Genomic DNA, 12,939 nt, shown 5'->3' on the forward strand with positions numbered 1-12,939 from the left:
GAGCCATCTTCCCTGTTTTATATTTACTCCAGACAGGGATGTACAATTGTTGAAGTTCATCCATGTGATCTATAAATGTTTGCCATTGCCTTTCCACCATCAACCCTTTAAGTATCATTTGCCAGTCTATTCTAGCCAATTCACGTCTCATGCCGTCGAAGTTAGCTTTCCTTTTCAGGACTCTCGTTTCTGAATTAACTGTGTCACTCTCCATCTTAATCAAGAATTCGACCATATTATGGTCACTCTTCCCCAAGGGGCTTCGCACAACAAGATTGCTAATTAGTCCCTTCTCATTACATATCACCCAGTCTAGGATGGCCAGCTCCCTGGTTGGTTCCTCGACATATTGGTCAAGAAAACCATCCCTAATGCACTCCAGGAAATCCTCCTCCACCGCATTGCTACCAGTTTGGTTAGCCCAATTTATATGTAAATTAAAGTCGCCCATGATAACTGCTGCACCTTTATTGCACACATCCCTGATTTCTTGTTTGATGCTGTCCCCAACCTCATTACTACTGTTTGGTGGTCTGTACACAACTCCCACCAGCGTTTTCTGCCCTTTGGTATTCCGTAGCTCCACCCATACCGATTCCACATCATCCAAGTTAATGTCCCTCCTTACTGTTGCATTAATTTCCTCTTTAACCACTAACGCCACCCCGCCTCCTTTTCCTTTCTGTCTATTCTTCCTAAATGTTGAATACCCCTGGATGTTAAGTTCCCAGCCTTGGTCACCCTGGAGCCATGTCTCCGTGATGCCAATTACATCATATCCGTTAACTGCTATCTGGGTGGGGGAAGAGAGCGGGCGGGGGGGAAAGCGCGGGCGGGAGAGAAAGAGGAGAGACACTTGTATAAATACGTCACACCTGAGGCATTAAAATCATTCTTGTGAATTGAACAGAGAATGAAATGTTAACACTGACCTATACTGTGCGATACCTTTCACTCAGTCTGACTGCTTTATTCCAGTTTAATTTTTAAATATAAAGAGAGGAGATTTAAAACCAGTGACTGCACCGGTAACTGAGCTGCATCCCAAACCTCACTGATATGAGAGACAGAACGGGGGAGGCCATTCAGCCCCTCGTGCATGTTCTGCCATGACGTGTATCTTCACTCCATTTACCTGTATTAGTTCCATCTCTCTTGATATCCTTTACCAACAAAAACCTGTCGATCTCAGTCCAGAAATTTTCAATTGACCCTCAGCATCCACAGCCTTCAGGGGAGTGTGTTCCAGATTCCCACTAGCTGTGTGTGAAGGGTAGCTTCCTGATTTCACTGCGAGCTCTGGCCTAGCTCGAACTGTGATTGAGCCCCTTGTCCCCCCCACCACCAGAGGAAATTGTTTGTCTCTATCTAACTGATGGCATGCCGTGTACTCCCAAAATGGCTCAGTTCCTTACCAGCCTTGGCAGGTGCCTCGGGAGTCGTGGAGGATCCGAAGAGCCGGGACATGAAGCTGCGTTTCTGGGCAATAGGTCCGGCCTGGGTGCTGGGGGAGGGGGAGGGGGCGCTCTGTGGCCCCGGCGCTACCTCAAGGGCGGGGCCGGGCTCAGCGGGGGGAGACGCTGACGGAGGGGGAGGGGACGCTGACGGAGTGGGGGGTGCTGGGACAGGAGGTTGAGGAGTTCCGGGGCTGGAGTTGGTCGTGGAAGCGGAGCTTGGAGCTACCACAGGTGACTGTGATCCCGATGATGGGCTTTGACCATTGGTTGCTAAGGGAGAATTGAAGCCCCGATTCTTGGTGTCCATCAGCTCAAGAAATCTGCAAAACACAAAAAGTAAAGTAGGATGAAACCAGAAAATGCTGGAAATACTCAGCGGGTCAAGCAGCATCTGTGGAGGGAGAAACAGAGTTAATGTCTCAGGTCGATGACCCTTTATTCGGGAATACAAGAGTTACAATTCAATAATCTAAAATGGAGGGACCCCTGGGATCCATGAAAATTAATTGCAACATGAGAAAGCATCTCTTCTCGAACGAGCAGCTCACATTCTATCTCTACCGATATAAGAATATAACATAAGAAATAGGAGCAGGTGTAGGCTATACAGCCCCTCGAGCCTGCTCCGCCATTCAATAAGATCATGGCCGATCTGATCATGGACTCAGCTCCACTTCCCTGCCTGCTCCCCATAACCCCTTATCGTTTAAGAAACTGTCTATTTCTGTCTTAAATTTATTCAATGACCCAGATGCCACAGCTCTCTGAGGCAGAGAATTCCACAGATTTCCAACCCTCTGAGAAAAAAAATTCCCTCATCTCAGTTTTAAATGGGCGGCCCCTTATTCCAAGATCGTGCCCTCGAGTTCTAGTCTCCACCATCAGTGGAAACATCCTCTCTACATCCACCTTGTCAAGCCCCCTCATAAATCTTATACGTTTCGATAAGATCACTTCTCATTCTTCTGAATTCCAATGAGTAAAGGCCCAACCTACTCAACCTTTCCTCATAAGTCAACCCACTCATCTCCAGAATCAACTTAGTGAACCTTCTCTGAACTGCCTCCAAAGCAAGTATATCCTATCGTAAATATGGAAACCAAAACTGCATGCAGTATTCCAGGTGTGGCCTCACCAATACCCTGCACAGCTATAGCAAGACTTCCCTGCTTTTATACTCCATCCTCTTTGCAATAAAGGCCAAGATTCCATTGACGTTCCTGATCACTTGCTGTACCTGCATACTATCCTTTTGTGTTTCATGCACAAATACCTCCAGATCCTGCTGTACTGCAGCACTTTGCAATCTTTCTCCATTTAAATAATAATTTGCTCTTTGATTTTTTCTGCCTAAGTGCATGATCTCACACTTTCCAACATTATACTCCATCTGCCAAATTTTTGCCCACTCACTTAGCCTGTCTATGTCCTTTTGCAGATTTTTTGTGTCCTCCTCACACATTGCTTTTCCTCCCATCTTTATATCATCAGCAAACTTTGCTATGTTACACTCAGTCCCTTCTTCCAAGTTGTTAATATAGATTGTAAATAGTTAGGGTCCCAGCACTGATCCCTGCGGCAACCCACTATTTGCTGGTTGCCAACCAGAGAATGAACCATTTATCCCGACTCTCTGTTCTCTGTTAGTTAGCCAATCCTCTATCCATGCTAATATATTACCCCCAACTCCGTGAACTTTGTGCAGTAACCTTTTATGTGGCACCCTGTCAAATGCCTTGTCAATATGGTACCCTGTAAATTAAAGCAACACTCCATTCTGGTGGTGTCAAATATTAAACTATTTAATTTTAAACTTTTCGGAATGAGACATTCAGAACCTACCTTGAATCTCCTTCCAACTCTTGCCTCGGAGTCAGAAGATCATGGATTCAAGTTTCACTCCAGAGACTTGAGCCCATAATCCAGGCTGACACTTCAGTGCAGTACTGAGGGAGTATTGCGCTGTCGGAGGTGACGCCTTTCAGATGAAACATTAAACCGAGGCCCGCCTGCCCTCTCACGTGGATGTAAAAGATTACATGCCACTATTTTGAAGAGCAGGGTATTTCTCCCCGGTGTCCTGGCCAATATTGAACCCTTACCCAACATCACTAAAACAGGTGATCTGGTCATTAACACAATGCTGTGCGCAAACTGACTGCTGTGTTTCCTACATTACAACAGTACCTAAACTTCATAAGTAATCCATTGGCTGTAAAGCGCTCTGGAACGTCCCGAGGTCATGAAAAGCTCTTTAATTTAACTATTATTTCCCAGATGAACACATTTGGATGTTGCTGCTTGAGGATTTAATTCCACTTTTTCAAATCAGCATCTAGCACTTCTTCAGTACTGCTCCTCCGACAGTGCAGCACTCCCTCAGTACTGACCCTCCGACAGTGCAGCGCTTCCTCAGTACGGTCCCTCAGTGCAGCGCTCCCTCAGTACTGCCCCTCCGACAGTGCAGCACTCCCTCAGTACTGCTTCTGCGACAGTGCAGCATCCCTTAGTACTGCCCCTCCAACAGTGTGGCATTCCCTCAGTACTGCCCCTCCGACAGTGCGGCATTCCCTCAGTACTGACCCTCCAACAGTGCAGCGCTCCCTCAGTACTGACCCGCCGACCAGTGCAATACTGCACTGGAGTGTCAGCCTGGATTATGGGGTCAAGTCTCTGGAATGGGGCTTGAACCCACAACCTTCTGACTCTGACAAGAGTGCTACCACTGAGCCACAGCTGGCACTTTAATTTGGGCTATGGGAGAAAAATTGTGCAATTTTGGAGCCACTTCACAATCAGAGATTGCGTGCCTGTACACGATACCAGTGTATCTTCACTACCTGTCTAATTTTACAATTTCATTCTGCAAAGAATTCTTGGGCCCATATTGGTCACGTGACCAACTCCGAGCAATCAGAGAAAACTTTACTGCATCATCTCCAGGGCTGCCGAAATAAGCCCCTTTGATCGGCTGTTCCCACAGCACCCTGGGGAAACTGCATCAAAGATCCGAGGAAAAAAGGTCTTTATCAACAATAACATGTGCTTACACAGCCCCATTAACATAATAAAACATCCCAAGACGCTTTCCAGGAGCATAATAAAATTAGATTTGACACCGAGCCACAAAGAGATATTAGGACAGGTGAACAAAAGCTTGGTAAAAGAGGTAGGTTTTAAGGAGCATCTTAAAGGAGAAAAGAGAGGTGGAGAGGCAGAGAGGTTTAGGGAGGGAGTTCCAGAGCTTAGAGACTCAGCAGCTGAAGGCACGGCCACCGATGGTGGAGCAATGAAAATCAGGGATGGGCAAGGTCAAAGCCAACAGTGCAAGGCACCAGCAAGGCTGAAAAGGGAGTTAGAATAGGAGCTGACTGCAGTGAGGGTGCGGGCAAGGGAGAGTGTGCTGTGCAGCTGAGGAGCGCCGTGGACCCGTCTGGAGGGCCTCTGTGACACCGTCGGGGAAGGGGGAAAAGTTGCCATGGAGTGAGCAAGGTTAGAGGTGAGAGCACCCATTCATCCATGTACAAAATCCTGTTCATAAATGGATTTCAAAAGGTCGATCTTTGACCATTTTCATTCTGCAGTGCATCAATGTGGTACAGAATTCCAGAATGCAGGTTGGTGATGGAAAGCACTTTACCGACTGCTCCCCGAGCGCTCTCCAGCTGCAGAACTGCAGATATCCTGTCAAGCTTACCCTTTAATGACTAATGATATGGTTATAAACATAGAAACGGAGGCACTAGGGAGTTAACATCACTTTATACCCACAATGTTTGGGGATCGCGAGTCTTCACCAAACCTCTCAAGCTTCACTGCAGGCAGCACCAGGGTCAATACTCACGCTACTTAAAAGAAACAAAATTGCCAACAGATGTAAATGGATGTTTTTTTGAGTTCAGTCCCAGTTATGTTTGTTGCTTTCTCCAGCTCCATCAGATTACAGGTCAGGAGCATTTGCCCCTGGATTAACCCAATTCTTGCTTTTCCTTCCTCCTCCAGCCAACCTTCTCTCTGCCTCAATGGTGGCATGCTCATCTCCGAGTGGTGGGTTCAAGTCTCAATCCAGGACTTGAGCACATTATCCTGGCTGATGCTTCACTGCAGTACTGAGGGAGCACTGCACTGTCGGAGGGGCAGTAGTGAGGGAGCGCTGCATTGTCGGAGGGGCACTAGTGAGGGAGCGCTGCACTGTCAGAGGGAGTCTTCTCCTCTCTTGGGCAGTCCTCCTGAGTCGAGGATGATTTGCTTCCACACTAATACGAGTTCTCAGGTAACTGAGGAGACCAATGCAGGACCTACAGTCTCTGTCACAGGTGGGACAGACAGTGGTTGGAGGGACAGATGGGTGAGCTGCTTGGGTTGTCTTGTGCTCCTTCCACTGATTGCTCTTGGCATCCGCGTACTCCCGGCAAAGGGACTCGAAGTGTGCGGTGCCTTCCCAGATGCTCCTCCTCCACTTTGAGCGGACTTGGGCCAGAGATTCCCAGGAGTCGGTGGGGATGTTGCACTTTGTCAAGGAGGCTTTGAAGGTGTCCTTGAAGCGTTTCCTCTGCCCACATGGAACTCGCTTGCCGTGTCGGAGCTCGGAGTAGATTGCTTGTTTTAGGAGTCTAGTATCAGGCATGCAGACGGTGTGGCCCGCCCAACGGAGCTGATCGAGTGTGGTCAATGCTTCGATGCTAGGGATGTTGGCTTGAGCAATAACATTGACGTTGGTGCACCTATCCTGCCAATGGATTTGCAGGATCTTGCGGAGGCAGCCTTGGTGGTACTTCTCCAGTGCTTTAAGGTGCCTGCTGTATATAGTCCATGTCTCTGAAGCATATAGGAGGGTGGGTATCACGAGTAATTACCGCGGTAACACTGCAATTACCGCAATCAGACTTGTCACCTTTCTTGAAGATGGTCACGATTACAGTGTCTCTGCGATCCCTTGACATGCTCTCCTCCTTTCACATAAGATAAATTAGTTCATGGATTTGTGCTGCCAAGCTTTAGTACTTCGGCGGGGATTTCATCTGCTCCTGAGGCCTTGTTGTTCTTCAGTTGTCGGATGGCCTTTTCAACCTCATGCTGAGCTGGGGTTGTGCGGAGGTGGTGGCGGGTAGCATGCTGCGGGATGGAGTCGAGGACACTTGTGTCCTCATGAGCACTGCACTGTCGGAGGAGCCATCCTTCAGATTATGTCTTAAAGTGCCTGTTAAAGACTCTATACAACGAAAAGCATCTAGCCTGGCCAACATCTCTTCCTGAACACTCACGTTTTTGAGGTTCGTTAATTCTTTTTTCTCTAGTTATTTTTGGCTTCAACGTTCAGTTTACTTACATTGACGAGCCCTGGCTCCCTACGTCCCAGGAACATTGCTCAGATGTCCAAGTAAATCTGTAACACACCCAGTGATTGAGACCGGAAGTGGCAGGGCCATGAGGGAATTGAATGTTGAGATGTTGTGGTCCAGGAGCTGATGTAGGTCTGTGAGCAGAGGGTGATGGGTGAGTGGAATTTGGTGCAGGGGAGGGTACGGGCACCAGAATTTTGATTGAGCTGAGGATTACAGAGGCTGGAGTTTTGGAGGCTGGCCAGGAAAACATTGTTCAACATTCCCTTCCCCTCCTCTCCTCCCCAACAAATACCTGCTGCCCTCTCTTCTCTGACAAGCACCCATTTGCTGGTTTTACCTGGACCTCCCCCGGCTTTGACCTTAATCAGCTGCTTACTGTGATGCACTTAGATAAATAACGAGGACTAGCATTTCTATTGAGTCTTTCACTACCTCAGGACGTCCCAAAGTGCTTTACAGCCCATGAAGAACTTTTCACGTGTAGTCACTGGTGTAATGAAGGAAAAAGCTTTCTGTAAATCCAGAGAAACCACATTCTTGGCATCATTTTCTCAAAAGCAGTCAGCGCACTTGGTCAGAGAGGTCCTTTGCCCGAGGTCATATTGGCTGCTATTTACTGGGTTCACGTTTGGAGAATCCCTGAATTTGCTCCCGATACGTTGTTCCATTATTTTTCCTGGTGCTGATGTAACCAGTAGTTTCCTGGAAGTGAATAATCAGTCACCTGAATAAGGGCGACGTGTTAGTTTGTTCATGGCTCTGTGCTTTGGGCAGCTTGTCTCACCCTCTCAAACCGGCGTTACAAATATTGTTTGATGACATTCCTGTGAAGCGCCGTGGAACTTTTTACTACGTTAAAGCACTATATAAGTTGTTGTTGTGTCCTGGCCCTCAACCATATTTATCCCTCTACCAACATCACTAAACAGACGATCTGGTCATTACCACATTGCTGTTTATGGGTTCCTGCTGCACCCAAAACTGGCAGCTGCGTTTCCTGCATTACAACAGTGACCACACTTCCAAAGTACTTCATTGCTTGTCAAGCACTTTGGGACGTCCTGAGATTGTGAAAGGGGCTATAGATATGCAAGTTCTTTCTTTCTTTTAATCCTTTCAGTCTGGCTTCCACCCAGTTCACAGCAGCGAGACACCCAAACCAAACCCCAAAACACCCTCGGGGACTGTGACCATGGTGCATTATTCTTTCCTCTCGAGCTCTCCAGTATTTGATGTGGCCAGCTTTTCATTCCCCTTCATCCTCGCTCCTGTGTCGTCCAACTCCATTTGACTGTCCCCACATGGTCCCAACTCCCAGTTCAGACAGAACATCTCCAGCAACAGCTTCTCTTCCCACCTCCACAGTTGCCCAAGGATTTATTCTCAGCTCCCTTCTCTTCTTCACCTACACGCTGCCCTTTGGTGACATCATACACTTGCACAAGAGTCGTTTCCAGATGGTTTAATAAGAAACATAAGAACATAATAAATAGTAGGCCATTCGGCTCCTCGAGCCTGCTCCGCCATTTAATAAGATCATGGCTGATCTGATCATGGACTCAGCTCCACTTCCCTGCCCTCTTCCCAGAACCCTTTACTCACTTATCACTCAGAAATCTGTCTATCTCCGCCTTAAATATATTCAATGACCCAGCCTCCATAGCTCTCTGGGGCAGAGAATTCCACAGATTTACAACTCTCAGGGAAGAAATTCCTCCTCATCTCAGTTTTAAATGGGCAGTCCCTTATTCTGAAATTATGCCCCCTAGTTCCAGTTTCCCCCATGAGTGAAAATATCCTCTCTGCATCCACCTTGTCGAGCCCCCTCATTATCTTATATGTTTCGATAAGATCATCTCTCATCCTTCTGAGTTCTAATGAGTACAGGCCCAAACTACTCAACCTATCTTCATAAGTCAACCTCCTTATCTCAGGAATCAACCTAGTGAACCTTCTCTGAACAGCCTCCAAAGCAGAACAGCTCCTCGGAGAGCCTCCCCTCCCCCTTCCCCCACCAGTTTTCTGACGTTCCGAAATCCGGAAATACCAGAACCTGGGCTCGGGCGTTTCCAGAAAGACGTTCCAAAGTCGGGAAAAACGCAGAATCCGGAACGGCCTCGGTCCCGAATTTGGGACGCTGCACCTGTATATCCTTCCTTAAATACGGAGATCAAAACTGTACGCAGTACTCTAGGTGTGGCCTCACTGTACAGTTGTAGCAGGATTTCTCTGCTTTTATACTCCATCCCCCTTGCAATAAAGGCCAACATTGCATTTGCCTTCCTGATTACTTGCTGTACCTGCAGAATAACTTTTTGTGTTTCATGCACAAGGACCCCCAGGTCCCTCTGTATTGCAGCACTTTAGAAACAGAGAAATTTACAGTGCAGGAGGAGGCCATTTCGGCCCACTGTGTCCGCGCCGGCCAACAAAGAGCCACACGGCCTTTGGTCAACAGCCCTGAAGGTTACATATAAACCTATGAACAATGACGAACAGGTAAAGAGCATCCGGCCCAACCAGTCTGCCCCACAACCACGATACCCGACATATCGCAACATTTTACACTCCACCACACACGGAGCCATGGGATCTCCTGGGAGGGGCAATTTTTCTACATTTACATAATTTGCTTTTCTACTTTTTCTACCAAAGTGGATAATCTCACATTATACTCCATCTGCCAAATGTTTGCCCACTCACTTAGCCTGTCTACATCCCTTTGCAGATTTTGAGTGTCCTCCTCACAACTTGCTTTCCCACCCATCTTTATATTATCAGCAAACGTCACTACATTAACCACTCGGTCCCTTCATCCAAGTTATTAATATAGATTGTAAATAGTTGAGGCCCCAGCACCGATCCCTGTGGCACCCCACTAGTTACTGATTGCCAATCAGAAAATTACCCATTTATCCCGACTCTCAGTTTTCTGTTAGTTAGCCAATCCTCTATCCATGTTAACATATTACCTCCAACCCCATAAGCTTTTATCTTGTGCAGTAACCTTTTATGTGGTACATTATCGAATGCCTTCTGGAAATCCAAATACACCACATCCACTGGTTCCCCCCTTATCCACCCTGCTCATTACATCTTCAAAGAACTCCAGCAAATTTGTCAAACATGATTACCCTTTCATAAAACCATGCTGGCTCTGCTTGACTGTATTATGCTTTTCCAAATGTCCCGCTACTGCTTCCTTAATAATGGACTCCAGCATTTTACCAACGACACTGTTGATACTTAGCTCCAGATCTCCATCACTGCTCTTAACCACCTCCGTGCTAACATATCTAATGCATATTGTTCCTCTGACATCAGATGAGTCCGTTCCTCTGACATTAATCAGATTAGTCAGAATTTCCTGCAAATGACTATCACAAAGACTGAAGCCATTGTTTGGATCCCCACCACAAACCTCCCTCACCTCCATCCCCTTTCATAGCTCAGGCTATGCAAAACCTTGCCACCCTGAGACACCCAGAGCTGAGCTTCAAAGCACAACATCCCAATACTTTGTCACCAATACTGATTGCCTCCAGCACCACCCCTCTCTCCCTCACACTCACTAAAACCCTTGCATGCTTCATTTCTCCATAAACTCCAATGTGCCCAAAGCTCAGCGAGGTTAGGGATCATCGGCAGCTGGGGGCCAGCATTTTTTTTTAATGCAAGAAATTTAAAATCCCCGTCCTCACCTTCAAATGCTCTCTGGTCTCACCTCACCCTTCCTGTGCAATGTCCCTCAGCGCTGTATCTGCTCCTCCACCCCTCGGACTCTGCCCTCCTGTGCATCTGCCCCTCTCTTCAGCTCATCATTGGTGGCAAAGTCTTCTGCCTCTGTTATACTCTCAAACTCCCTCCATCTCTCCACTTCACTCTCCATCTTTAAACCCAGGCCAAGCTTTTGGTCACTTCTATCTTTCCCACTCTGGCATCCATTCTCTTTTATGCGTTTTCTCCATCGGTAAAGTACCTTGGGATGTTTTTCTACATTAAATGAGCGGTATAAATGCAAGTAGTTATTTCAAATGCAATGGGATCTCCTCAGCATTCAATGGCTTTGACAGGGTGATTTCTAGCACTTCGCAAATCCCATTCCTTGTCTCTCTCAGCAACCTGAGAGAAATAGCTTCAGGGATGTTTGTTTCAAGCCTGTATGCGACCTCTGCCCTCGGAGTCAATTAATATCAGTCATGTGAGCTTTCATTACACACTGGGTCACGAAGTAGCCGTGTATTACATTTCCTCACTCGAATCCTCACACACTACACACAAACACACTACATACACACACACACAACACACTACATACACACACACACACAACACACTACATACACATACACCACACTACATACACACAAACACACTACACACAAACACACACACTACATACTCATTATCATCATAGGCAGTCACTACATACTCACACACACACACACACACACACTACACTCTCACACATACACACAGGCGTTCCAATTCACATTAGCTTGAGGGGGAATTCGGTAACTCCCACGAAAGTAACAAGGAAATTCTATCTCCAACACAGAACGGCAAAAGGCAAGTCAATCTAGCGAAATTCCACGTGGCTTTGCAGCTTGTTACATTGACAGGAATATTCACTGATCTGAACATTGCGTTGAAACTATCGACTAGCCTCGAACGTACTTGTGATGATTCCACCCACCTGGTCAATCACATAACTGAAGAAGTGGCAGAGTTACAAGTTAACATGTGACAGGGATTGCCTTCCCAGCAGCTCCAGATTCCGAATCAAAATGCAGGCCAGACAAGCTGTTGGGGGATAACCTGGAGAGCTCCCCCTTGTGCAAGGGTAGGCTATGGAGCCTCAATCAGCTCAGGGTGCTGAGCTCCGGCAGAGAGCCTCGGTGTCCCACAGCGCGGCAGGATTGGAGCTGACTGCAGTGCTGAAAGGTGACTGCCGATTGGAAAACTAATCTCCGAGAACCTCTCATCCAACATTACAATGGCTTCAAATAAATAAATTAGAAGCCAGGCACCACGGATTCAATGTCAGGGACACTAGCCTTCTCTTACAGGGGATAGCTGATCATTTGTCTCTCACTGATCATATCCACTGTCAAACATTCAACAATGGAGAGCACTGCCTCACATGATAACCCACTGCAAATTATGTTTTCTCATATAACGTCAAGGACAAAAAAAATCCATTCAGCACATCCCTCCGGTACCCCCGAACGCTCTCTGCACCTTACCTCACCCCTCCCCCAGGGCCATCCCTCAACACCCCCCCCAGCCCCCCGGGCCACCCTTCACCCCCCCCTCCCAGGGTCTTCCTTCACCCCTCCAGGGCCATCACCACCTCCACTCCCTGAAGGCTATTCCTCCCCTCCGGCAGGTTAATGGAGACGGCCGATATCACTGCAGAGGGTAGCTGGGATGTTGTGTGACGTTCCTCAGTCACGGTTATCTCCTGGAACTCATTTTTAATCACCGTCGGGGATCAGGGAGGAATTTTTCAGAATACCTTTCCCCATGAATTGGTCTGGGGTTTATTCCTCTCCGCAAACACCCCCGCCCCTCCCTCCCCTCCGCAAACACCCCCGCCCCTCCCTCCCCTCCGCAAACACCCCCGCCCCTCCCTCACCTCCGCAAACACCCCCGCCCCTCCGCAAACACCCCCGCCCCTCCCTCCCCTCCGCAAACAACCCCGCCCCTCCCTCCCCTCCGCAAACACCCCCGCCCCTCCCTCCCCTCCGCAAACACCCCCGCCCCTCCCTCCCCTCCGCAAACACCCCCGCCCCTCCCTCCCCTCCGCAAACACCCCCGCCCCTCCCTCCCCTCCGCAAACACCCCAGCCCCTCTGCAAACACCCCCGCCCCTCCCGCCCCTCCGCAAACACCCCCGCCCCTCCCTCCCCTCCGCAAACACCCCCGCCCCTCCCTCCCCTCCGCAAACACCCCCGCCCCTCCCTCCCCTCCGCAAACACCCCCGCCCCTCCGCAAACACCCCCGCCCCTCCCTCCCCTCCGCAAACACCCCCGCCCCTCCCTCCCCTCCGCAAGCACCCCCGCCCCTCCCTCCCCTCCGCAAACACCCCCGCCCCTCCCTCCCCTCCGCAAACACCCCCGCCCCTCCCTCCCCTCC

At 48.7% G+C, this 12,939-nt stretch overlaps 1 protein-coding gene across 2 annotated transcripts in view; it reads right to left on the bottom strand.

The window, feature by feature from the left end:
• Nucleotides 1-12,939, bottom strand: part of LOC139232561 (rab-like protein 6) — a 114,245-nt gene that overhangs the window by 18,983 nt on the left and 82,323 nt on the right. For both annotated transcript variants that reach the window (XM_070862986.1, XM_070862985.1), the window contains one exon: nucleotides 1,416-1,777. In XM_070862986.1, coding sequence (XP_070719087.1) covers nucleotides 1,416-1,777 — 362 coding nt within the window. The remainder of the gene's footprint in view (nucleotides 1-1,415; nucleotides 1,778-12,939) is intronic.

This window comes from Pristiophorus japonicus, chromosome 20 (genome assembly GCF_044704955.1).
Source record: "Pristiophorus japonicus isolate sPriJap1 chromosome 20, sPriJap1.hap1, whole genome shotgun sequence".
Taxonomy (NCBI): Eukaryota; Metazoa; Chordata; class Chondrichthyes; family Pristiophoridae; genus Pristiophorus; species Pristiophorus japonicus.